The sequence below is a fragment of the Sylvia atricapilla genome, chromosome 4 (genome assembly GCF_009819655.1).
Source record: "Sylvia atricapilla isolate bSylAtr1 chromosome 4, bSylAtr1.pri, whole genome shotgun sequence".
In the NCBI taxonomy this organism is placed as follows: Eukaryota; Metazoa; Chordata; class Aves; order Passeriformes; family Sylviidae; genus Sylvia; species Sylvia atricapilla.
Window position 1 is genome coordinate 66,686 of NC_089143.1, and position 25,283 is coordinate 91,968.

Consider the following 25,283-nt stretch of genomic DNA (forward strand, 5'->3'; position numbering starts at 1 on the left):
CGCGTCCCCCCGCGCTTCCTCCTTCCGCTCACTGGCTCCTGCGCAGTGACGTCCCCCGCGAGCGCCGCTGACTGGTCCGAGGGGCGCAGCGGAGGCGCGGATTGGCCGCTGCCGTTGCCCTTCCGACGCCGCCCGGCGCTCGCTTCCTGAGGCGGCGGCCCGCCCGCGCCGCCTTCCGTGACCCGCGGCCGCTCCCAGCTGGCGCTTCCCGGCGCTCCCCGGCTCCAGCCCGCCGCAGTGAGCGGCGCTACGGGCAGCACGGGCCCGGGACAGCGGGGCGCTCTTGTGGCCGGCCTGGGCCGCCCTCCCGCCGTTGTCCTGCGGCCTCGCAGGCCGCCGTCCCGGGCGCAGGATGAGCCCTCCGACTCACTGGGACTTCCCGGTGGAGCTGTGCTGCCGGCCCATGGCGTTCGTCACGCTCACCGGCCTGGACGTGGTGTACAACGCCGTGCACCGCGCCGTGTGGGACGCCTTCTGCGCCAACCGCAGAGCCGACCGCGTCCCCATCTCTTTCAAAGTGCTGCCCGGCGACCACGAGTACCCCAAGTGCCGGACGAAGGTAGCGAGCGGCGCCGGGCCCGGCCGTGCCCCGTCCTGGCGGGGCCCCAGGCCGCTCCCAGCAGCACGGGCCGGGCTGCGGGCCTCGGTGTCTCCGTGCGGGGAGGGCTGTGCTCCGCTCTGCCCGGGCTGCGGGACTCGGTGTCTCCGTGCGGGGAGGGCTGTGCTCCGCTCTGCCCGGGCTGCGGGCCTCGGTGTCTCCGTGCGGGGAGAGCTGTGCTCCGCTCTGCCCGGGCTGCGGGACTCGGTGTCTCCGTGCGGGGAGAGCTGTGCTCGCTCTGCCCGGGCTGCGGGCCTCGGTGTCTCCGTGCGGGGAGGGCTGTGCTCCGCTCTGCCCGGGCTGCGGGACTCGGTGTCTCCGTGCGGGGAGAGCTGTGCTCGCTCTGCCCGGGCTGCGGGCCTCGGTGTCTCCGTGCGGGGAGGGCTGTGCTCCGCTCTGCCCGGGCTGCGGGACTCGGTGTCTCCGTGCGGGGAGGGCTGTGCTCGCTCTGCCCGGGCTGCGGGACTCGGTGTCTCCGTGCGGGGAGAGCTGTGCTCGCTCTGCCCGGGCTGCGGGACTCGGTGTCTCCGTGCGGGGAGAGCTGTGCTCGCTCTGCCCGGGCTGCGGGACTCGGTGTCTCCGTGCGGGGAGGGCTGTGCTCGCTCTGCCCGGGCTGCGGGACTCGGTGTCTCCGTGCGGGGAGGGCTGTGCTCGGCTCTGCCCGGGCTGCGGGCCTCGGTGTCTCCGTGCGGGGAGAGCTGTGCTCGGCTCTGCCCGGGCTGCGGGACTCGGTGTCTCCGTGCGGGGAGGGCTGTGCTCCGCTCTGCCCGGGCTGCGGGACTCGGTGTCTCCGTGCGGGGAGGGCTGTGCTCGCTCTGCCCGGGCTGCGGGCCTCGGTGTCTCCGTGCGGGGAGGGCTGTGCTCCGCTCTGCCCGGGCTGCGGGACTCGGTGTCTCCGTGCGGGGAGGGCTGTGCTCGCTCTGCCCGGGCTGCGGGACTCGGTGTCTCCGTGCGGGGAGAGCTGTGCTCCGCTCTGCCCGGGCTGCGGGACTCGGTGTCTCCGTGCGGGGAGAGCTGTGCTCCGCTCTGCCCGGGCTGCGGTCCGCGCTCTGCCGCCCTCGGCCGCCTCTTCCCCCGGGGCTGGAGGGGAAGTGTGGGAGCCTCAAATCGGGGGAATTGTGAGGGCGAGGGGGAAGCCGAGGGCGGTGTGATGGAGCGCTGTGGGTGCGTAGGAAACCTAGTGGCACCTTAGCTCGTGAGCAGAAGCAGAGAAAGCCCGTATGGTTTACTTTTTAAAGCACTTGCTACTCTTCTACATAGCATTAAGGTACCTTGTAAATTTGAGCTTTAATGAAACCCAAAATTTAACTTTGGAGAAACCAGATACTTACGTATTCTGGAAAAAAAACTCAACGTCACTTATAAAGCTTCTTTTAACAAAACGTTTTACTTTAACTGAATGAAACACAGCAGAAGGAATATCTCTACTGTTCTCCCTGATTCGCAATAGCAAGTTAAGAAGCAGTGTCAATGAGTTTAACTATTGGAAAACGACATATTTCCATGATGCTGGCAAAGACAGAGAATCTAAACTGCTGTGACTGTTTTGAGACCACTGTTTTCGATTGAGCCTAGTATTTCATGGCAGCGTATGAGACATGCTCCTGAACTTGATCCTCTTCTCCAGTCTTCCTGGAATCTTTTGGTCTTTTCTGCTAATATCTCAGACAGCAGGCCTTGATGCCTGAGCTGTTGAGGGATATGGCTCAATAGGAAGCAAAGGCTTGAGGGGAATAGTGTTAAAGGAAAGATGACAAAGATATTAAGTGACAGGATTGTTGAGTCTATGCCCTTTCTCCTGCTATAAATGTTTGTAAATGGGTTTTGTAGCTTGCTTCAATATCCTCAATATTTTCAGAGGACATCCTATGAGTGGTATATTCCAAAAGGAATCTTGAAGACTGGGTGGATGAACAAACACCTGAACTTGGTTCCAGCACTTGTCGTGGTATTCTATGAACTAGACTGGGATGAGCCACAGTGGAAGGAAAAACAGCTGGAATGTGCTACTCGAGTTGAAATTGTCAGGTAGATTTTTTTCACTTGGTTCATAATTTACTGTATGCTAATATAAGTGTGAATTGCAGAATCTGTTTGTATTCTGTAACATAATTTTTTTTTAACAGAAATTAAGGGAAACTCGAACTTTGCTTTTTAATATGCAGCTCACAGTAAAGAACTTCTGTAATGGTTTATTTGTAGAAGTTACTTAAGTAATAATAGCCCCTGAAATTTTACTTGCTGAACTCAGCACAATTTTCTGTCCCAAAAGAAGGAAAACAGCATTCTCTGAATGATAGAGCATATTGTGTTTGACTTTTTCACCTTTGTAACATTCTTCCAGTGCTTCCATCTAGACTGAAATCTTATTTTGCTCTGGTTATTCAGAAGTAAGAGGTGAAACCTTGACACTGTGCTATGTTGTCTTTATTTTAGGCAAAGTTTGCAGGGAAGAAATACCAAAGTTGCTGTGGTTTTGATTCAGAAAAAAACACCATTGCCTCCAGGTACTTGAAAACTCTATGTACAGCTGTGAAGTTCTCATTTTTCAGAAGGCCCAGTCGACTAAGCTGACTTTGGTTTGCCACATTATCTGTGGTTCTTCATTGCATGTCACCTACATTCATTAAATGCACTGTAACTGCAGGAAGGTGTAAGGGTGGAAAGAGCATTCAGGACCATTGACCCTAAACATTTGATACTTTTATCCCTGACTTCTCCCTCTTTAGTCTAAGTGCACTTTTTGATACACAGTATCAGAGATTGTTTATATGGTGATGCATCTGGCCTCCCTTTTTGTAAGCAAGTTGCATTTTAAACATTGCTTGAGACCAGGAAAACCAGCAAAAGCATTGGGAACTTAGAGGAAGGGTATTTGGTACCTATAGAGGTCTTTTGTCTTAACTTGCTTTTAATCAATAAAATTTTGGAGCCATGTGGAACTGTGAAATGTGATACACTTTAACTTTATACTTCTGTAGAGTACTGCATGCTTTCTAGTGTCTGGTAAACCATTTTTTGGTTTTTGCTCTGTCTGCTATATGTGTTTATCTTTCCTGGATGTTATTGTATTTCTGAAGACATGGGATATTTAATTCTGTGAGAGATGAAAAAACTTACATCATACTCGTAATTTTTTTGCTAAAAGCTCGTAGAAAGTTTCTGCAATGTGTTCTGGATGAAGCACATAATACTCTGAAAGAAGTAAGAATGAATGTTCTCTTGGTTTTATCTTTATTAGGTTTTTCAATGCTGTTTAGACCTTTTGGTCTACCTAATTTCATAACCTGACCTTTAAGCTTTTGGAACTGGTTTGACATTGTAGCACTACATACCACTTACTTGTGCTTTCCTTGACTTCACTAGGGGAAGATGTTATTGCATCAGAGAGGGCTGCAGCTTTATGTAATGCTTGTGACCTTTCTGGAAAATCACTCTTTGTCCTTCCACACACTGATCATCTTGTTGGCTATATTATAAGGTGAGTGACTGTAAACCTGTCTTGCTCTGTTTGCTGACCATGGCTTGGCTTACATGGCACCAGGCCTGCTGGCAGCAGGTACACTACACTTGTCTCAGGGGGAAAGATGAATCTGTACACAAGAGTTAGGAGAGCATGCTGAAGGGCCTTTAAACTAGGCTTAAAGTGAGAAAGGGTTAAAGGCAGTTTCATGAGAAATAAGCCTAGGGTCAGCATGCCAGTGTTGGACCATTGGTGTGCTAGTGAGGGCCTTCATTCTGCTGCCTCAGTGGAGGTAGTGCATGGAAATCCTTGCAGTGCTGTGTCCAGTTATGGGCCCCTCAGTGCAAGGAAGACATTGAGGTGCTGGTGTGTCCAGGGAAGGGGAACAGAACTGGTGAAGGGTCTGGAGCAAAAGCCGTATGAGGAGCAGCTGAGGGAGCTAGGGGTCTTTAGTCTGGAGAAAAGGAGCTTGGGGAGGACCTTATTGCTCTCTACAGCTCCCTGAAAGGAGGCTGCAGGGAAGTGCAGGTTGGTCTCTTCCCCAGGGCTTCCCTTCAGGCCATAGGACAAGAAGAAATGGCACAAGTTGCATCAGAAGAGATTTAGATTGGATATTAGGAAAAATTTCTTCACCAAAGGTCTTATCAAGCATTGGAACAGGCTACCTAGGAAAGGTTGATTCACCATTCAAGGGGTATTAAAAAGACATGTAGATACTGTGCTTAGGGGCAGTAGGATGGGCTTAGTGGTGGTTGGTAACAGGTTGACTGTTGCATTTGATGATCTTAAAGGTCTTTTCCAACCTAAACAGTTCCATGATTCTAACAGAGAATTTGAGACGTCATAGGTTGAGATGAATGCTATGTGGCATACTTATTGTAGATCAGCAGTGAATGTTTTACCTGCTTGCTGGAATTCTTCAGGTTATTCTGATGAATTCTGCACAATTTGATTTCTCTGTGAGGTTGAGTAATGACAGTAAGAGTTGTTGCCTTTGAAGAAATATTATTAGATATCCCAAGATGTTCCCAGGCAGAGGTAAAGTGGGCTTTTCTACTTCTGCAGTGGTTTTGCCCCTGCTGGCTCTAAATGATTTTCCATACAAATATGTTTTTAGGTTTAACTCTTAGTAGGCTCTTGGTTCTCCCACTTCCTGGCCATTTAGTTCTCTCCTGCTCTTTACGCTAAATCCATCTGGTTGCAAATATTATGTCTTTGTCATTTTATACGTTTCCTTTGCCTTCTGTTTTGGTATTTACATGGGCTACAACTTCAAATAGTTTAGGAAGGCCTTTCAAAAGCAGATTGAAGAAAGGTAGACATTTCTGTGTAGATCTATAAAGAAGGGCTCAAACTAAGGCCTATTTTACTATAATTACTTTTACTAATAATTAGTTTTAATTTTTCCATATATTCTCAGGGAGTGGAGGGGTCATAGTCTGAGGCTAACTCTTCCCTCGTCCTCTCAATTGTTGAGAATATGTAATTCTCAACATAAATTAGTGCTGTTATTGTATCTGTGCTGCTTATAAACTGCCACTGGAATTGATCAAAATAAAGTAACCATTACTTCTAGATTTTCTTTTTCTTTTTTCAGTGCTAATTTGAGATGATGATAACAGAACTGGTACCTCAGCCTTTATTTCCTGCATGTGCCAGTGCTGTTGCATGTTCTCCTCTCCTGGATTCTGATCTTGTTATAGCTGATTTTACTCCTTACAGCTTGGTTATATGACATATGCTCCTTAGAGCCCTCTCAGTCATATATTGCATTTGGTGTTCTTGTCCTCTTTGTCCTCTCCCCCTGTGGGTTGTCTTGGGCTATTTCTCTTGCAGACAAGCTCCACTTTACCTCTGCAACCGAGGTAGCTGTTGATGTTGGGACAGAATGATGAAACCTAGTCTGTGCTCTCATAATTTTATTTGCTGCTATTTTTTCCTTCCCAGTCCTTCCCCTGCAGTCGAGCAAATAAGATGCTGCTCAGACATATTCTGTGAAATCTCAGCAGGGTTTTTGACTTAGGGGCATCTCTCAGCTTTCTATTGCCTTGCAAAATCTCAACAGCTTATCCTGAGCTTTTCATTTATCTTAAATGCTAGAGTTTGTTGTATGAGAAGTTAATATATAAAGTTCTCAAACTTCCTTGTTCTACTTATTACTACCCCTTTTGAGAAAGGTTTTTGTCTGCAGACTCTTACCTGCGTGGTGACTTAAAGAGGAGTTCAGTAATACCACAAGGTCCTTGGCCAACACTAAAATAAACATGATTAAAAGTAACTTATTTTGAAGAACTTCAGACTTTCTTTGTACGTGGGAGAAACTTTGTGAAACTTACGAGCAACTTTGTTGCAGGTTGGAAAATGCTTTCTATGAGCATGCCCAGACTTACTATTACACAGAAATAAGAAGAGTTAAATCTCATAAGGAGTTCTTGAACAAAACCACTCATCAGGTAATGTTACCCTATTTTTGAAATACTGTGCAGTTATATTACATGTTAAAACATGAAAATAAGGATTTGTTGCTTAAATGTTTTTATTCCCCCTTCCAATTTGAGATGTCTTCTCTTAGTACAGGAAGCAAATCTGGTTCTATTTTCTGCAATTTAAACTTTTATTTTGATTGGTTTTGTTCTTACTTTTTTTTTTCACATCTTCCTTAGAAGAGCTGCAGGGCAAAATCAAGTTCTCAGATTAAAAAAGAAAAATTTTTCATTTGTCTATATGGTTTAACCTATTTGAGTGTATTATCTTAAGTTGTGAGATGTGCTTCCCTTAGATATTTTGTACTCAGAGTTGCACTTGATTTAGTTTTTTAACTTCTGCTTTTCAAATCCACTCAGTCACATTGTGTTCTGTTGTGATTGCCAGCTTCAGTCGCTTGGAAGCTGGAGCCCAAGTGGTGAGCTCTGAACCACAATCAGCTCTGTTGGCAAAGAGATTTTGGGGTGTTCCAAAGCCTGTCCCTTGTGCCAGGGTAACAGACTTTGAATAGATTAAATCTATTGAACTCCTGTGTCATGGTGACAGACAGAACTGTTAGGAAACAGTTGCAAGGTCAGTTTTTCAAGTCAAGTGCTGTATTATGTGAACCTCTGAAGTTGCCACCTGTATCTCTTTGTAGGCAGCAAGGCATGTTTGAGTGTTAGTGAACTCTGTACACTGGTTGTGTTTTGCAGCTTTTGTTTGTTAGACACCAGTTCAAAATAGCCTTCTTCAGTGAGCTGAAACAGGATACACAGAATGCTCTCAAGTAAGACTCGTTCTTTTCCCCTACACTTTCTACCCCAAATATCTGCTAAGCCATAAACTGGGACAAGTATTTTTCTGAATGCAAAATTATTTAAACATTTACGTAAGGGGCAAGCTCTTCACTGGGAAGAATGCTCTGCTTGGAAGACTGTTTTTCACTGTTGGTAGTCTTGTTCTGGAACTTTATTATCCTGTGTGATTTTAACTCTAATTATTCCTGCTTAGGAATTACAGAACTGCATATAATCTTGTGCATGAATTGAGGGCTCATGAAACAAACATGCTGGAAATCAAGACCATGGCAGGATTTATAAATTACAAGGTAACAACTCTACCTTCTAGTCTTTGACAACTGTTACTTAAGGGTGTATCATTTTTTTCTTTTAATGGGGAAAGGTTGTAGAGTTCAGTTTTATATTGCTTTCACAGAGATGGATTAGAAAGTGTTATAATTGGAACACCAATTATGCTCAGATTTGCAGAGACTTCTGAATTCCACACAACAGAAAGATCCTCAGCTAAAGTCTGGGGTTATCTTGAAGGATTTGAGTTCATTTGAGATGCAGTCTTCTGAAAGACTAGACTCTAACTCTCATTCTGTGCCAGGAGAATGAACACCAGGGCTGCTTGTTCCTTGAATGTTTTTGTCTTCTTGCAAAGCTTAGGCCAATATAGTTCAGTAACTCCTTGTTAGAGGGAACAAAGTAACTCTCTAAGAACCACTCCATACTTCTGTGGTATTTTGAGAGCATTTAGGTAAGGTGAAACTATCCCACTGTTTACAAGAATCTTGGAGTTGTATTCCATCGAATTCCATTTGCAGACTGCAGGCTTCAAAGTTCTAGAGGCTCTGAAGTTCCCTGTTATATTTGGCAGTGAGTTATGCACTCTTCCAGTGATGTCTTGGGCAAAAAGGGGCTGATAAATAGTATTAGATGAAATGAAGAATCGCATGGTTTCAGGTGTAGTATATTATGGTCTACATCTACTTTTCTTCCTTTGTTTTTTATGCAATTTTTGCCCTTCAGAAATGTGTAAAATTAGTTGAGGGAATGGTGGGGTTGAGTGCTAATCCTTAGCAGCCTAACAGTGGTTTTTCATCTTATTTTTATCTTTTCCTAGATCTGTCGCCTCTGTTTTCAACATAATACTCCACTGGATGCTATTGCACAGTTCAGGAAGCATATTGACCTATGCAAGAAAAAAATAGGAAGTGCAGAACTGGCTTTTGAGCATGCTGCCTGGATGTCTAAACAGTATGTTTTAGCTTAGTAGTGTTTTAGATAAGCAGTGAACTTCAAAAGGTTACTTGTCTAGACAAGGTACAAATTCTTAGTTCTCTAAGAGATACGTAAGAACATAAAATACACTGTTGTTCTGTTTTGCATCAGTCATTGACTACTCTTCTCTTTGAATGAAAGAGTATGAATAAATGCACCCATAGAACTTAAATGCAAATGTTGAGAGAATTATCAGCTAGTAACCAGAGTAACCAGAACTTTTATTTGTAGGATACCTTTCAGTTCATATTGTTCATATTGCTGTTCTGTACATAATCTTGGTCATGAATGTTTTTATTAACAGGTTTCAGGCTTTTGGTGACTTATTTGATGAAGCAATTAAGCTGGGATTGACAGCAATTCAAACTCAGAATCCAGGTTTCTATTACCAGCAGGCAGCCTACTATGCACAGGAAAGGAAACAACTAGCAAGTATGCTTTGTAACCATGATGTAAGTTGGGAGGGGAAAAATGCTTTGTAATTATCCAGATAGTGAATTCCCTAATGTGGCCTTAAATAGAAGTAGAACAATCTGTAATATGGGTAAATGAAATCCATAGGATATGTGGAAAGGATATGTGCCTTTGTGATGCTTGTTAACATTATATGTATTCATTATGTATGTATTTGCCCCGGAACAAATGCATTAGTGTTTATTTACAAATAATTCTGACATATTTTTAATTATTTTTTTTAAATACACTTTTACATCTCTGGATACATGAAAACTCACTTTGTTTTTCCAGTATATTTATATATGCACTGTATCTGGTGACTTACAGGAAGCAGAGAAACAAGGACATTAGCTCTAGGTTGTGGGGGGGTTATTGTTTTAGTATTTTTCTAACACTTGCCTGTCAGAAAATGAAACAGGAACCCTTTTAATTACTGTGTTTGAATTTACAGTCCTCTGTGACATATCCCAATCCGGATCCCCTGGAAACACAAACTGGAGTGCTTGACTTCTATGGGCAAAGACCGTGGCGGCAAGGAATATTGAGTATGTTTCTCTACTGCTACAGAAATACAAGCTTGAATCCTTATTTGAGATCAGATTAGAAAAGGGCTAATTTGCCTTAACATACACATTTTAAATGCTAAAAGATGCAGTATAAGGACTAGGTGGTTTTACTGTAATTTGCTGATTTTGGGTAGATTCTTTAAAACAGGGGAAAGATAGTTGTGTTCTAGTATTTTCCTTCTAAGGAGATCTAGCTGCCTGTGAGGTAAAAGAATGTGTGAGTGTGTTTGAATTGAAGCTTGCATTGTATATTGCTCACAGTATAAATTGCTCCCTTTGGATCTGGACAGAATTCCAGGTTCATGGATTTTTTTTCATTGTCTTACACAGGCTTTGATCTTTCTGATCCTGAAAAGGAGAAGATGGGGATTTTATCCCTACAGTTAAAAGAGAAAAATGTTCTTCACTCGGTAAGTTTTATTCTTTAAAAAAAATTCTGTTTTTCTAACATGGCCCCAATCTTTGCATATATAATGATGTCAGTAATGGTTTTATCTGCTAGGAGCTAATAATCACTCTGTTGAGTAATGCTGTCGCACAGTTCAAGAAATACAAATGTCCACGAATGAAAAGTCATTTGAGTGAGTATAGATAATCAGATGCATTTTTTAAATTAAATTTTGCACAGGCTTTCAGTAGTGATCTGGAATGTTTTTTTTCAGTGGTTCAAATGGGAGAAGAATATTACTATGCTAAAGATTATGCCAAAGCTTTGAAGTGAGTATCATTCGTGATTGCTTCTTTTACGTGTTGTCTTCTCACTAAGACCCCATGTCTTATTGCTATGGAATAATGTTGGAAGCTTGTGTGAGATGTTCCTTGTATCTAGCTGTGATGCAAGCACAAGCTATTGAGTCTACAAACCCCACTTATATTAAAGAAAGCAAAACAGATGTGTCAGTTATTAGAGCATAAAAACTTCCTGCTCTGAGCTGTTGTGGGAATTTGCCGTATCGGGCAAATATTATCTATTTCTAGCTCACTGATTGAGTGCTGTCTGTCTGTCTCTCTTGTTTGAAATAGGAGAGAGATATTTATCTGTTAGTAGCTAAGTGGACTTTACATGGAAGAGAAGATAGGCTTGGATAAGCAGGTCAATTTGTGTCAAGCCTGATTGTTCTATTAACAAGCATTTTTTGTTTATGTTAAGTAGATTTTTTTTTTGGAGTAGGCAGAAATTCTTAAGTAGTTGAGAAGAGTTTAAAAAAATCACTGCTCTGCTTTGCTAGTAGCAGCAAACAGTGATCAGTATTAGGAACACATCAAGGTGCGTGGTTATGCCTGATAAAAATTGATGCACATGTTGTGGACCTTTGAAATCCTTGAAGGGAGATAGGAAGGGGATAGGAAATAGTAGAGAAAAGAAACCTATTGGCTTAAAGAACATTAAATTTCTTCATTTTGGAAGGGGACTTCATTGTGGGGGTCTGGTTTGTTTTTCTAAATACTTACTGCATATTCAATAGTAAGGCATATTTTTAATGCAATATTGGACTAAGGCACTTCGGTCCAGTTGCTGTTTTGCTAATTCTTTATGTGAAGACAGTGAGTTTTATTGTTGTTCTTGTGTGAAAATTTTCCTAACTCGAAATAGAAAATTCAGAGAATAAATGATTCTTTATCATGGTTTCATAAGTCATTGCCTCGTATAAACAGTAGAGTTTAATCTAGCATTTGTAGTAGTGAAGATGGATTTTGTATTAATGATACCAAATAAATGCAAGCTTCTAAAAATATTGGTGAGAATAACTTGCTTCCTCTCAACTTTGCTGTGTTGCAGGCTCTTGGATTATGTTATGTGTGAATATCGCAGTGAAGGATGGTGGACCCTCCTCACTTCCATATTGACAACAGCTCTCAAATGTTCATACCTGATGGCCCAGCTAAAAGATTACATAACATACTCTTTAGAGCTACTGGGCAGAGGTAATCTTTTAAGAATATTTTGAAATATGGCACATAATTGTCAGACACAGTGCTTACAGTACTTCACATTATTTGACTACAAAATAACTGTGTACTTGTGCTGGATTTTTACTACCTTCTGTGCTACACTGGGAGTTGAGTTGTCTTTCTCTTGTATTATAACATTAATTGAATTCAAATAGACTGTGTCAGGATATCTGAGACACAGAGTTTCATTTGACACTGTTCAAATAATGTAACAAGAATTTCCGGAGCTTTGGGATGAGAAAGAACTATAGCTAAAAGAGAGAAACATTTTTCCTAGGAAGAAAGATAACGCAATTTTTCTGGACTTTAATATCCCAAATACACTTCTCCCAGACTCTTTAATAGAACTCTGCTGCTGAAATATGTGTGTGGGATGTGTCACAGGGTGGCTCCATAGTAGCAATGCAAGCACTCTGGGCTGTGTAATGCCTTTTGGGCCCTAAATTGCTAATACTACTATTAGTGCAAGTGTGGCAAAAATGGGTTTGCCTCTCCTTAGAGGTAGCCAGGCTACTCTGCTTTGTACTGAAGAATAGAAAACAGTGCAAAACCACCTTTCTTCAAGAAAAGAATGCTTATTTTAGGTAGTTCTTGTATCTTCCTGTCAGCTTTTGTTGTTGTTTTTTTCTGCTGTTATCTGAGCTGGCCTCTTTGCATATTCCAGACTTGTCCATGCTTTCTTCTGTTTTTAAACATAAACAAAAAGGAGATATAAGCATTGTTCTTCTGAGACTTTGCTCCAATAAATTAAAAAATGCTTGTCTAATCAAAAAATATTTTACTTGGTTCCAGTGAAAGTAAGAGGGAACATTTAAAATGCAAATGTCCTTTGTTACTGGTAGATGGATGTTAGATTTTTTTTTCCTCTGGAATGTGTTATTTGAAAGATGCATCTGAGGGAAAGATTTACTGTTAAGTTAAAAGAAGAAAAGTAGAGACCCTCACTTCTGTCTTGTAATCTTTGTTTTGTTCTCTTGATTAGCATCTACTCTTAAAGATGATCAGAAATCTCGAATAGAAAAAAATCTCATAAAAGTTCTGATGGTAAGTGACAGAACTCCTATTACCCTTTTTAATAATCCTAAGAGTGGTCAGTGTCTGGCAACCTTCTTTTATTGTTCTTTGTAATCCTTTGACTGCGTACAGAATGAAAGCCCCGATCCTGAACCTGATTGTGACACTGCTGCTGTGAAAGCATCGCAGAAATTGTGGGCTGACCGTGTTTCCTTGGCAGGCAGTAATATTTTTACAATAGAAGTCCAAGATTTTATACCATTTGGTAAGTAAAAAGGCAAATTTACACCAGATCATAAAGCTGGATGTAATTATACCTTGAAAATGACTAATTAGGATGAAAATATAAAGGATGTTTTAAAACTAACAACAGTGTTCTAGTCTTGCTCTATTCGTTGTCTAAATCAATGAGAAATTATTTATTAAGAAATAATGAGAGAAGTCAGTGATCTCTTATTCCCATAAGGATTACTAAAGAATTCCCTGCTTTTTGCAAGACTTCTGATATTCTGGTGTGCTTTGAAGTAGGACTCAGGAATGAGGGCAGAATGTGTTCATAGTAATACTTGCCATTGAAAAGGGGCATAAGTGTACAGGAGTATCTGTTTTCTGCTGGACATCTGCATCTCCTCTCCTGTGCAAAGGTTTTGGCCAAGTGCTGAAAAGTGGCTTTCTGTGACAGTGTTAGTAGCCAAATTTGTCCACTTGCAAAACAGAGTTGTAAGAGTATACACAGAACAATTCTTGTCACAATCATTTCAGGAGTGTGCTTCTGGAACTTAATGTTAGAGTTTGTTTAACACCTACTTCTTGTTTCTTTTTGGTTTTTCATTTTGTTTTCTTTTTTAATTCCAGTACAGTGCAAAGCAAAATTTCTTGCTCCTAGTTTTCATGTTGATGTTCCTGTGCAGTTTGATGTATACTTGAGAGCTGATTGTCCTCATCCTATCAGGTTTTCTAAGCTCTGCATCAGTTTCAATAATCAGGTACCTCTGTTCTAACTCTTTCTGACCTAGTGATCAAAACTGGTAATAAGAATGGAAAAACATTTTACTGGTTTTAAACATTAAAAAAAAATAGTTTTTTCCAAAAATTATCTTAAAACTTAAGCTGAAAGATGTTTGGGTTTTTAATGCATTATCTATTGCTTTTGACAAGAATATTGATACTGGAATAAGACTCTGAGGTTTAATTAGTTTCATCTGTCATATCTGGGTTTTCTTATGAAGCTTGCTAAAGTTTTAGAAGGATCATTTTGATGTCTTATTTCTTCTGATTCATGAAGTTATATTAATATAATGGATGTCTTGTGTCAAAGAATTGCAGTGTAATTACTTGCTAGTCTAACTTTGATACTGTGAAAAGTAGGAAAAACCCATACGATTTTATCCAGTAACACAGAGCCTTAATATTTGCTGTATTGCCATGACTCTCTAAAGATTTCTTCAGTCTGAAGGTATCAACTTTTTTTCCCACTCCTCCTTTGTAGGACTACAACCAATACTGTGTTGTAGAAGAAGCCTATCAGAAAAGTGATATTCTAGAACAGTCATCACAAGGAACAATGTGCTTAGTGCCTGGCAAAACAAGAAAGTTCTCTTTCAAATTTGTTGCAAAAACTGAAGATGTAGGAAAGAAGATTGAGGTTTGTCCATTTGTTTTATACCCTTCTTACTGTTACATACAATGACCTCAAACTACAATGTGCCCCTAATCTGGCACCAGTTAAAAAGCCATTGCAGTTCTGGATGTCTGAATTCTTGAAACTGAGTATCAAAAGTGAGTGAAACTATTGGCAATGACAAAACAAACCCACAAAAATTAAAAATTGTTTCAAGATTTTTAACTTTTTTTTTTTTTAATATGTGCAGTACTTAAAAAGTGAGTGGTGGTATAGTACTGTGGGAGGGTAGGAAATTGCAACCTCATTACACTGTTTGCAGCTGCACATGGTTACTTCTTCCACTGCTGTTTCATTAATTGAAATCCTGGGGTGATACAGTCCTCAGTTTCCAAGCTGTCAGAAGCTTTTTGATGGTACATTTATTTATGATGTCTGTGTATGTTGGAAAGCTGTATTTCTACAATAGGCGGTGGGAAAACTCACCAATAGGTGTTTAAATTTGTGTCTATCAGATCACTTCTGTGGATTTGATCCTGGGAAGTGAATCTGGCCGCTGTGTGATCCTGAACTGGCGAGGAGGAGGGGGAGATGCTTCCTCATCTCAGGAAGCCTTGCAGGCAGCACGGTCCTTCAAGCGAAGACCTAAGCTTCCAGACAATGAAGTGCACTGGGACACTTTGACCATTCAGGCAAGCACCATGTGAGTACCTGGGCTTCCAAACTAGTCTTTTTTTACTGAGTTGTTCCCATCATGTTGTTTTTCAGGAGTTCTCACATCTCTTAATTTAATAGGCCACCAGTTGTGGAAACTTTCTTAAACAATAGGGTGTTTTAGCCTGCTTTACACTAGGCTTAAAAGCAAGTTAAGAAAGATACAATAACTGAGTCTTTTCTCTTAAAGGATCATTTCTCGAGTGCCGAACATTTCTGTGCAGCTCCGTCATGAGCCTCCTGCCCTGACTAATGAAATGTATTGTGTGATTGTAACAGTCCAGTCACATGAGGAGACAGTGGCCAAAGATGTCAAGCTTACAGCAGGTTTAAAGCCAGGTATTTGGGGTTATTTTCCATTAATCTAGTGGTCTCATAATTGGCTCCTTTTTGTGGATGCAATGCAGAGAAATATAGTAAACTGTTTTCTTGCAGTAATTAAAAGCCCAACCAAAGTGAAAATTGGGAATGATGAAATACCAGTGGTAAGAACAACAGCCGACAGACTCATTCAGTTATGATTATTTTAACCACTACTTGTTTGTGGTGCCTACATAGGTGTTTTCAGAATACAAAGCTTTGCAAGTTTGAAAGAAAACATGAATGCTTTTGTATTCCCTTCTAACTTCTTATTCAATTTGCTTGTAACTAAATTTTTCTTTTCCCCAAATGGAGATCCTCTTTTTGCTGAGCTGAAAGGACTTGACAGTACTAGATAAGTCTTTTCTAAGTATAGACTTTGTGGGTTTTCTGTCACGCCCACTCGGTTTTTTTTTTGCTTTTCCTGCCCTGGACAGTGTGGTTTGGTTTTTAAACCACTTGAAATCTGGAGAGCAATGGAGCACTGAAGCAGTATTTCTTAGAGAGCAAAGGAAAAAATGTAAATATTGTATATCTAAGCCTTAGCTGTCTGTATGTAGATATTTCTGACAGTTTTCAGTGTGTGAAGCCCAAATGTTATGCTCAGTATTCCTATTTGTAGCAATTACAGAGTTGTATGGTTCATTAAAGTCAATGGAGTATTCTTGAAACTTGTTTGATTGATTGTTTTGGGTTTGGCTCCTGAAGCAGTGTTTAATAGATGGTCTTTGTTTCTCTTAGTTTGGGTTTTCTTTTTCCTTCCTCGATCTAATTTCTTTAACATGGGATATGCAAGGTCAATGTGGGTTTCCTGATTGCATTAAAAGAACAATTGAAATCTGACATTTCATTTATAGGGAAGGTGATGTATTTTCCACAGTTGTTACTCTTTGGCTTGTTTTGCTTTGAAAATTATTGCATGTAATTGCAGTAATTCCATTATTCTAGTGAAGCTCTGATGGAAGAGTGGTATCATTTAACATCTAGGCATTTCTTTTTATGTATTTTCAACAGTGACTTGAAAGAAAAGTTTTAAAAATACATGAAATCATTAAACCATGTTCTTGAAAACAAAATCACAGAAGAGTGAAACTTCCTTTCTACTTCATTATAGGGTACCAAGAAAAAGCTTGGATCATATAGTCCTGTTGTGTTTCATAGATGGTAGGGAACATCTAGATGTGATTTCTGATTTTTTTTTTCCTGCCCTAAACAATGAAACAATAAACTTGCAAGGGTGCAAATGCTTCAACGATTTTGAGGTGTTGTCAAATCTGTCTTCTGCTGGTACTTTTGAAAGATTCTCTTGACAAAACAAACTGTGTTAATTCCTCATGCATTGCTTTTTTTTTTTTTTTTTTTTTTTTTTTAGTTTTTATGCTTAGTGATGCAAGCCTGTGTGGATATGAACACTGTTTTTAATCCTAGGGCAAGATGCCAACCTGACTCAGAAAACTCAGGTGACTCTTCATGGAACAGATGCATGTGATGATTCTTTTCCTGCACTGCTTCCTGATATTCCTGTAGGAGACTTGCAACCAGGGGAAAAGGTCAAGGCTTAACTTCTATATCGCACTCAGTAAAATAGGGACCAACTAATAAAACACTCTTAGACAGACTTCAGTTTACTTTCTGATATCAGAACCAATAAATTAACTGCTTATGGCATATTTTGCCTACTGGATACATGTAGTTTAGTATTCCTTTAGTGAGATCACCTTTGGGACTAAATTGAAGAATAAGGTATGTTCTGGGTTTGATAATTCAGCTGGGAGAAATGAAATAAGGAGGCTAATTTCAACTTCTAATGGAATGCCACTGCTCAATGGACAGTAGATAATAGCAAGTGTGATTCAAGATGGTAGAGGATCAAATGTGCACTAAACTGAAGTTGTGACTAGTAAGCTAGGAGTTGGTTATGTCATACATCACACAGTTATGGGGTTTTTTTTTGTATTGTTAAGTAACAGGCAAGCATCTGGAACAAACAAATCCAGTGATGCAGCTTGAGTTGTGCTGCTCTGGTTAAAATTATTTGCTGCACGACCCAGATTGTGCATTGTGGGACATAGATTATGGTCAAAATAACACCCATTCTACTGTCAGACCAAGTCAGATGATTAGCAACTTCTGGACTGCTCTAGGCCTAATTAATGTTTAGAAATAGCTCATACAGTCTTCTTTATTTTGCAGCTGGAAAAACCAATATACATCCGTTGTGGAACAGTTGGTACAAGAATGTTTCTGTTTTACATTTCTTACTTAATCAACACTGTTGTTGAGGGCAAAGAAATCCTCTGCAGATGTCACCGGGTAGGTTTTAAAGATGCACCATTTGCATTTTATACAGATAAATTTGTGAAATACAAGAAATATTCTAAAAGCTGTAATTTTTAGTATCTTAGAACCCTTTCCAGGAGGTAGAATGATTGCCAAATCAGCAGTATGGTAGCCCTTTTTAGCATGAGCAGTTCCATAATTATTAGCAGAAGAAAAGTTTTCTGTATTTATTTGTAAATATCTTTAAAGATATGCTCTTCCTTGGGGAGGACTTGGTTAAAATAATGATAAAAGTAACTTTACATTAATAATCTTTGACAGCAATAGCCAGGCCTTAAGCTGAATATAATTTTTTTCCTCTCTTCTTCCCATCCCTGTCGTTGCCTCTAAAGGATGAAACTGTAACCATAGACACAGTATTTCCTTTTGATGTTGCTGTCAAATTTGTCTCCACAAAGGTATGTGTTTCAAAAGTTGTTCATGTTTTGGAATCACAGCACTTTGGAGTCACACCCTGTTTAGTTAGAAATAAGTCAGTGCTTGTGTGTGTCTTGACAGCTGGAGCACTTGGACAGAGTATTTGCAGATATACCCTTTTTACTGATGACAGACATCCTGAGTGCCTCTCCTTGGCCTCTCACTATTGTAACAAGCCAGTTACAGCTGTCAGCTTCCATGACCCCGGTAGATCAACTGGAATCTTATGTGGAGAATGGTAAGTTTTCGTAGAGGATGTTCTCTCTCAGGAGGATGCTTTTTGCATAATTTGGGAGTCATAAAAGGGGACACTTTAGATAGTGTTTGCTTATTGAACTGCAAGTAGAAGAAAGCTGTTTAGTACTCTAGTTCCTTACCAGAATACAACTTGTAAAATGTAATTCTTTCAAGTGTAGTTCTGCTTCACTAGGTCAACTAAATGGACTTGGATGATGGATGGTAAACAAAATTCTAAGTGTAATAGACATGAGGGGAAAATACCTGAAGTACTTCTGAAATGCAACTTCTTATGTATCCATATGAAAAGATACTCAATATTTCCAGTGTTTCTGGGCCATTTCTGGAATGCAAGCACTTTACCATGTGATAGAAGCAGTATCCAAAGGCCAGTGATCCATGTCCATGATTGCAGTCACAGAATTGCAAAATGTGAAGCTAGAAAGGGTAGGTTATAAAGAACAACCGGCTGTAACCATCTATTTTTTTTAATACTACCACAGTTTAGTAACTTATTACTTACATATCAAAAGTTGTCTTGAAGATCTCAGCCATTAAAACCGCAGTGTGTTAGCTTTAAGGTTAAGTAAGTGGAGTACTTAAAAGTAGAGCTGATCCAAAATCTTCCAGCAAAACGCTGTCTTTGCATTTGTGGCATCAGACATGTGAATTAAGTGTTCTGTCAAAACTTTGGATCCAATGAGGTATTCTGGGTGGTTGCCTGACTGTGGGGAAGCTGTCCACTCATGTAATCAAGGACTTGCAAGGCTCTACTTGTTCTGTTGATTCAAGGGTTGCTTGGTAAAAAGCAATTATTTCCCAGATCCTTTAGTCTTCAAACTGTGATATTTTATCTTCAGCTCTGTCACCTTGTGCTTCATGGCTTCTGCTTGATGCTTCTAAAGAGCTAAGTGCCAGGACATATGAACCCTGTAGGTATCAACCATTTGGTTGTCTGCCTTTTGGTTCATGGGGCTTTTTTAAATATTCATGATAAATTTTGAAAGACTAAACCATATTTTCTTAGTGCTTTTTTGAAATAACTCTCTACATGAAAAGACACTGGTTTTTTTTAGTTTGGAATTTTAGTTGGATTTGAGTGGAGAAAAAAGAAGGAAAAAGTGAGAACTCAGTTTCACTGAAAGGCAGTAGATTTTTCTTGTATTCCTTCTCTTCCTCAGCTCTCATCAGTCTGAGAGTGAGAGGGGATGTGTCCATGTTCATTTTAATTTTCGAGCATCAGAAGCATCTTATGCTGATGTCTTGCAATCTGCTGTAGAAGTGCAGAATTTGAATTGGCATTGTTCTGCTTTTTGTGTGTGTTTATGAACTCTAAATTTGCAATGATTCATTCTGTGTGTACATTTAGGATATTATAATGCTATTCAGAAGGTAAAGTGACATATATTTGTGTATGTTATCCTTTCATGTATTGGAATACTTCCCAATCTATTGGATTTATACATTATGTAGGTATACTTTGCAAAGCACTTCAAAGGCCTTTCTGCCTGAATGCTTGTGTTTGTGACATATTGCATTTCTAGACTTGGTGGCTTAGGCTGTTACTATGCTTTGATTTTAAACAAAATCTTGCTGATAGTTGTTTTACAGACAGGTGAGAGTGCCAGTGAGTGCTTTTGCCTTCGATGTCCTCCAGTTACTAATGCTAGTGGAGTGGCAACTGGATGTTATGTAATTTCCTGGAGGAGGTAAGCATCTTCTGGCCTTGATAAGGGAGGAAATAAGCTGATTTGTTTTTAGGAATGATAGCGAGTTGTTGGGTTTTGGTTTTTTTGAGAGTGGGGAGGAGTGCAAAAACAAACAAAAGTTTTGTATTTTCCTGTACCAAGCACTGTCTAGACTTTGAACCTACTATTTAGTACTTAGTTTGTATGCTTACTTGATCCTTTATGTAGCATAATATTCACCATGGTCTGTATTTGACTTTTTCCTGCAGAAGTTCACCTGTGGAAAGCGTACCTGTTGTTAACACAGTCATCACTCTACCACATGTGATTGTAGAGAGCATTCCCCTCCATGTTAATGCAGGTAATATCCATTTGGCAACATACACATCCCAATTAGAATTTTTAAGACTTTACAACATCCAGAGCTTCAATTTACTGTAGCAAAATACAGAAAAGTGGTGCTGAATATTATGGAGCTAGAGAAAGAAACTGCCTCTTTCCCCACTTGAAGGGAAGAGGAGGAAGGTAGTTACACAAGTGTTTTCTCCTAAAAGCTGTCAGTGGAGCTGACATAATACTTGACCTATGTCATGTGGCAGCACAGAGAATGTAGTTACCTCTGCTGATCCTGCCTTCCCAGTAGGTTTCTCTAGATGCCTATGGCAACAGTTGTTCCATCCACCCACATTCTGGGTGCATCCCAGGAAGAAACAGACTGGAGAGCTGGAGATACTTGTTGGCACATGAAATGTTTCTCTTCTAGCACGTCACCTGCACGAGAATAGAGGGCTTGAAATGCCCACCAAACACACATAATTTAATTGCTTTCCTCTGCTTGGTTTCATTTGTACTGAAATTTTTTCCACTATCCCTCTATCCTGTTACACTTTTAAGGAGCTTCCTGATAGTATCTGATGAGATTTTGGTAAGCTGAAAATAGTCAGCAACAATGGAAGTGACTTCCTAGTTAGTATTTCTGGGCAGTGTTAGCAGCTGGGAAGTTTGTAACTAGATTGAAACATGGTACTGAAAAACTGTAATGAAACTGTCTTTTATTGTTTAATCTGTTCCTAAAAAAAACTTCTCAGAAGTGCTTTAGATGCCTGGTTCTTGCACCTTTTTTTTCTTAAATTTTCACTGCTTTTTGCAATAGACTTTATTTTTGAGTGGAACTTGAAGATGTGTTTTGTATTTCAGATTTCTTATTTTCTTTCCAAAGATCTGCCATCATTTGGTCGAGTCCGAGAGTCCTTACCTGTGAGGTATCACCTGCAAAATAAGACCAATTTAGTCCAGGATGTGGAGGTGTCCGTGGAGCCCAGTGATGCCTTCATGTTCTCTGGCCTTAAACAGGTACAGAATTGTCACATCCACTGATCCTGCTGGTGTATCTGGTAGTGAGGAATACATTGATTTGACTTACACTGATGTACAGAGAGGACAAACTCATTGTTTTTTAGATGTTTAAAGTATGATAAATTCTGTCTGCAAGAATATATGAATGCAGACTCCATTTTAAAAAGGGCCAGATGGAAGCCTGTCTAGCAGCTGTTTGCCATATCATTTATGGGTAACATGGTTTTCCAGTATAGAAGCAATAGTTTAACTAGAATTGGAAACTAGTTGCATTCTTTCCAGCTTCAGAAAGTAACCAGTTGATAAATAGAAAGTAAACAGAGCATTTGGACACAGAACTTACCTATGCTTGTGGCTTTCTTTTCTTCTTTCCTTTAAGATCCGACTGAGAATCCTTCCTGGCACCCAGCAGGAGATGTTGTACAACTTCTATCCTCTGATGGCTGGCTATCAGCAGTTACCTTCTCTGCACGTTAACCTGATGCGATTCCCAAACTTCACCAATCAGCTGCTCAGACGTTTCATACCAACACACATTTTTGTAAAGGTGAGGCTGTGAGGAGTCACTTGTGTTCAAAGGCTCCCCTTGGGGCTGCTCACATTCTAGAGGCAGCCACCCCAGCTGTGGCCAAAGCTGAGTGTCTGTAAGCAGACTAAAATATCCAGCTTGTAACAGGGTTACTTGCTTTGAAAAATGTTGTTTTGTGCATTGGTGGTGTCAGGCAAAATCTCTAGGAAATCTGGTTCGGTGCAGTATGTATTTGGTTACCACTAGATGAATAAACTGTATGTGCTTGTCATGTCCTGTTGTTCTGTTCCACATCTCACGCTATAAAATGAGTTTTTAAATTGCCTCTATTTTGAGCATAAGAGTGAGCTAAAGAATCAAATACTTTTAGTACCATAATTCATAGCACTTCTGAAAAGAGTGTTTGAGCAACCCACATGACTAGGTTCAGAGACATTGTAGCATCCCACACCTACCTAAATAACTTCTAAAAACACATTCTGTCAGTGAATCAGTCTAGATTTTTTTTCATAAGTGATATAACTTCTGGTGGAAGACTGTCCAATCATGCCGTGAAAAACAGATCTTTTTATTTCTTAAGAATAATTTAAATTAATTTGCCCAAAACAGTGCTTTCTCATTCCACTGCTGCTGTCTCCAGAATATTTTGTTCACTTTTGGTTCACACTCTTAACAAGCAAGGAGCCCAAAGACTTGTTTATATGATTTGAGATGGACTCGTTCAGACATCTGTAATCATGTTTCTAGGAAACAGGCCTGGTGTTATTTCAGTTTTGTTTTAACCAAAAGAGATAGGCAGAACTTACTTTTTGAGTATGCTGGCAGTCACTGCCTCTTCAAGACTGGTGGTCAGGGTGTCCTCCTAAGAAAATAAGAGAGGCATTTTCTTCTCAAAAGCATAGTGTTCATAAAATTCCTGTGGATTCTCAAGCTTCAGATTTCTTTACTTTTGCTTTGGAGTTGTCAGAACCTCAGAAAACCTTACTGTAAGGGTGCCTTTTCTTCTTTAAAACTTCTTCCCTGCTCTCTTCTATCTTGAGTGATATTGCTTAGAATTCCTTCAAGAAACTGTCAGTCTCACTCCTGTTTTGCACATTGATCAGCTTTCTATACTGCAGTAAATGCTCAGAGCTCTGATCAGCCAGGCCTTGTGCTGAGCTGTGCAGATGTGTGTGGAGAAGGTATTTAACAGGGCAGTTGAGGAGCTGAGGCCTCTGCCAAGTACTCTTGGGGCCAAACTGAAATTTCAGTTGTATGTCCTCCACTTGTGCCACTATTGGAAATCTTTAGAAGTAGAATAAGCTTAATGCTGCACTTGGGCACAAGAGCTACATTGACAACACAGTGTACTGCAGTGTTAGTTTCCTAGTAGTCTATCTTTTCTGTCCAGGTGTGGGGTTTATGGCTGGGTTTGGGTTTTTTGAGGGAAGTTTGTTTGGGTGGCTTGTTTTGTTTCTCTTTGTGGTTTTTTTTTTTTTTTTTTTTTTTTTTTTTTTTTTTTTTTTTTTTTTTTAATTCTCTGTCTCTGTTTTCTTAAAGCCTCAGGGTCGTCAAGCAGATGACAACTCGATTGCAGCTGCATAACTTTGAGACCTCTGCACTTAAAGAAATGGGATGTTGCACAGAATATGTAAAGCTCACTTTGGAAACATGGCTTTGATCAAACCATAAGAATTAAATTTTGTTTTGGAATTACAACTCTTAGCAGAACTAATGTTTAAAGAAAACCTAGTGTTTCATAGACTTTCTTTAAGGAATAAACACGTGGGGAAATCTTGGTGCTTTATTTAATGGAAGCATCTTTTTGAAGTTAATTTTGAATGTCAAACTCTGAAAAGTATTATTTAGGGATGTTAAATGTCTTGAGTATTTAAATGAGGAAATGCTAATTCATTTGACCAAACCTGAAAGATGTTTTCACATCTAAAGTTAACAGTTTAAGTGCAAAGTTTGTATTTACTATTAGAGATTTACAACATTGGAAATTATCATTTTTTTACAGAAGCTTGTCCTGTGCCACTTTGTGTTGAAGACAGAGCAGGTTGTGCAGTAGCACTGTAAATTACAATGGTTACGTCGTACTGTTGCAATTGAGCAGCTTACTAGTCCTTTAAAACATAACTCTCAAAAGGCACTATTTCTCCTGGGTAAGCCATACATCTGATTTTGAGTTCAGAAGCTAGTCTAAGGAGCAGAGTTTCAGTCATACCAGTTGGACTCTCCAACCTGGAGCTGGTGTGGTTTGGGATTGCTTTTACACACACAGTTTCCAGGTTAAAGACATGTCTTGGTAGTCCCCTGCTGTGTGAATTTAAAAAATAGACATCCTACTGTTGTACAGCTCTGGATGAACTGGTGTGTAAAGTACAGTAAAATATGTATATATTAAAAATTGCATTGTGAAAATTTGCATTGTTTAACTTTCTAAATAATTAAATTTTGGTTGCTTGGGGAATACCTTATTTATTGTCAAAGTGAACTTCTAATAAACTGCTTGTGACAGACTACTTCTGAAACTGTCCCTAACTGCATTGCCTTCACAGTTTTTTTGTAACTCTGATCTCACTTGTGGACTGATGCATCCTTCTATGGCACTGAAGTCCAAAATAACAGCTGTGATACTTGGAGAGCATGAGTGGAGTCCTGAAAAAATATGTGTGAGGATATACGGTTTTTCCATGGAGTGCAGAGGTAGTTGTATTATGAGAGTTTTTCCAATGTATAGATGGGGATAAGAAAATGACTGACAAACTGTGCTGGGAAGAACAAATTAAACTTTCCTTATTCTTTGCTTAAATGTACTGAACTAAGTGGCAGTCATGGAATAGGTATTTTATCTTTCTCTCCTTTTTTTCTTTTTTTTTTTTTTTAAGAGTGGAAAATGTGTTTCTTTTCCAGATTTTTTTTTTCTTTGCCTAAGTAGCCACTTAGGTTGCAGCAATGCTGGCACCTCTGTTACTACTTCTTAAAAGACATGTTGATGCAAGTAGTGTTTGGTGGAGAATTGGGTTCCTTCCCCCGCTCCTAAAACAGTCTAACAGTGGGTTTTATCCCTTTGAGAAAGGGGATGGCATAAAATACTTTAATGGCTACAATAATGTTGAAGTCTTAAGGGAATTGTATAAATACATTCCTACGTAAATTAGTGATTAGTAAGAATAATAGAGAAATGCAGGCATATCCCACACCATGGAAAAGGCTTGCTATTTGCCATAGTTGCAATTCCTGCTCTTTCATTCACAAGGGGAATCTTTTCTTGTTTCGTATGATATTACTATAGGTGTAAACACTACAAAGCAAATATTTTTGTGTTAATTGTCTCTGAAGTGCTAGGCACACCTTTTATGCTATGTAAATGACTGATGTGAATGAAAACATGCAGCAAGCAGGAACCACCTTGTTAAAAATGCTCGAGAAGTGATTGATGATGACTATCTTT

General features: G+C 40.1%; 1 protein-coding gene across 1 annotated transcript; it reads left to right on the forward strand.

Annotated features, from left to right (window-relative positions):
• Positions 1–191: 191 nt before the first annotated feature.
• On the forward strand, positions 192–24,351 carry TRAPPC11 (trafficking protein particle complex subunit 11). Its single transcript, XM_066316870.1, has 29 exons — positions 192–559; positions 2,457–2,626; positions 3,035–3,105; positions 3,965–4,079; positions 6,415–6,514; positions 7,241–7,314; positions 7,539–7,635; positions 8,436–8,569; positions 8,898–9,045; positions 9,501–9,594; positions 9,946–10,025; positions 10,118–10,196; positions 10,278–10,332; positions 11,396–11,541; positions 12,551–12,612; positions 12,715–12,847; positions 13,438–13,568; positions 14,072–14,227; positions 14,719–14,906; positions 15,108–15,256; positions 16,706–16,827; positions 17,471–17,590; positions 17,950–18,015; positions 18,116–18,272; positions 19,872–19,980; positions 20,229–20,320; positions 21,179–21,312; positions 21,695–21,862; positions 23,384–24,351. The coding sequence occupies exons 1-29, from the start codon at positions 353–355 to the stop codon at positions 23,426–23,428; spliced, it is 3,402 nt and encodes a 1,133-aa protein (XP_066172967.1). The 5' UTR covers positions 192–352; the 3' UTR covers positions 23,429–24,351.
• The last annotated feature ends 932 nt before the right edge of the window (positions 24,352–25,283 follow it).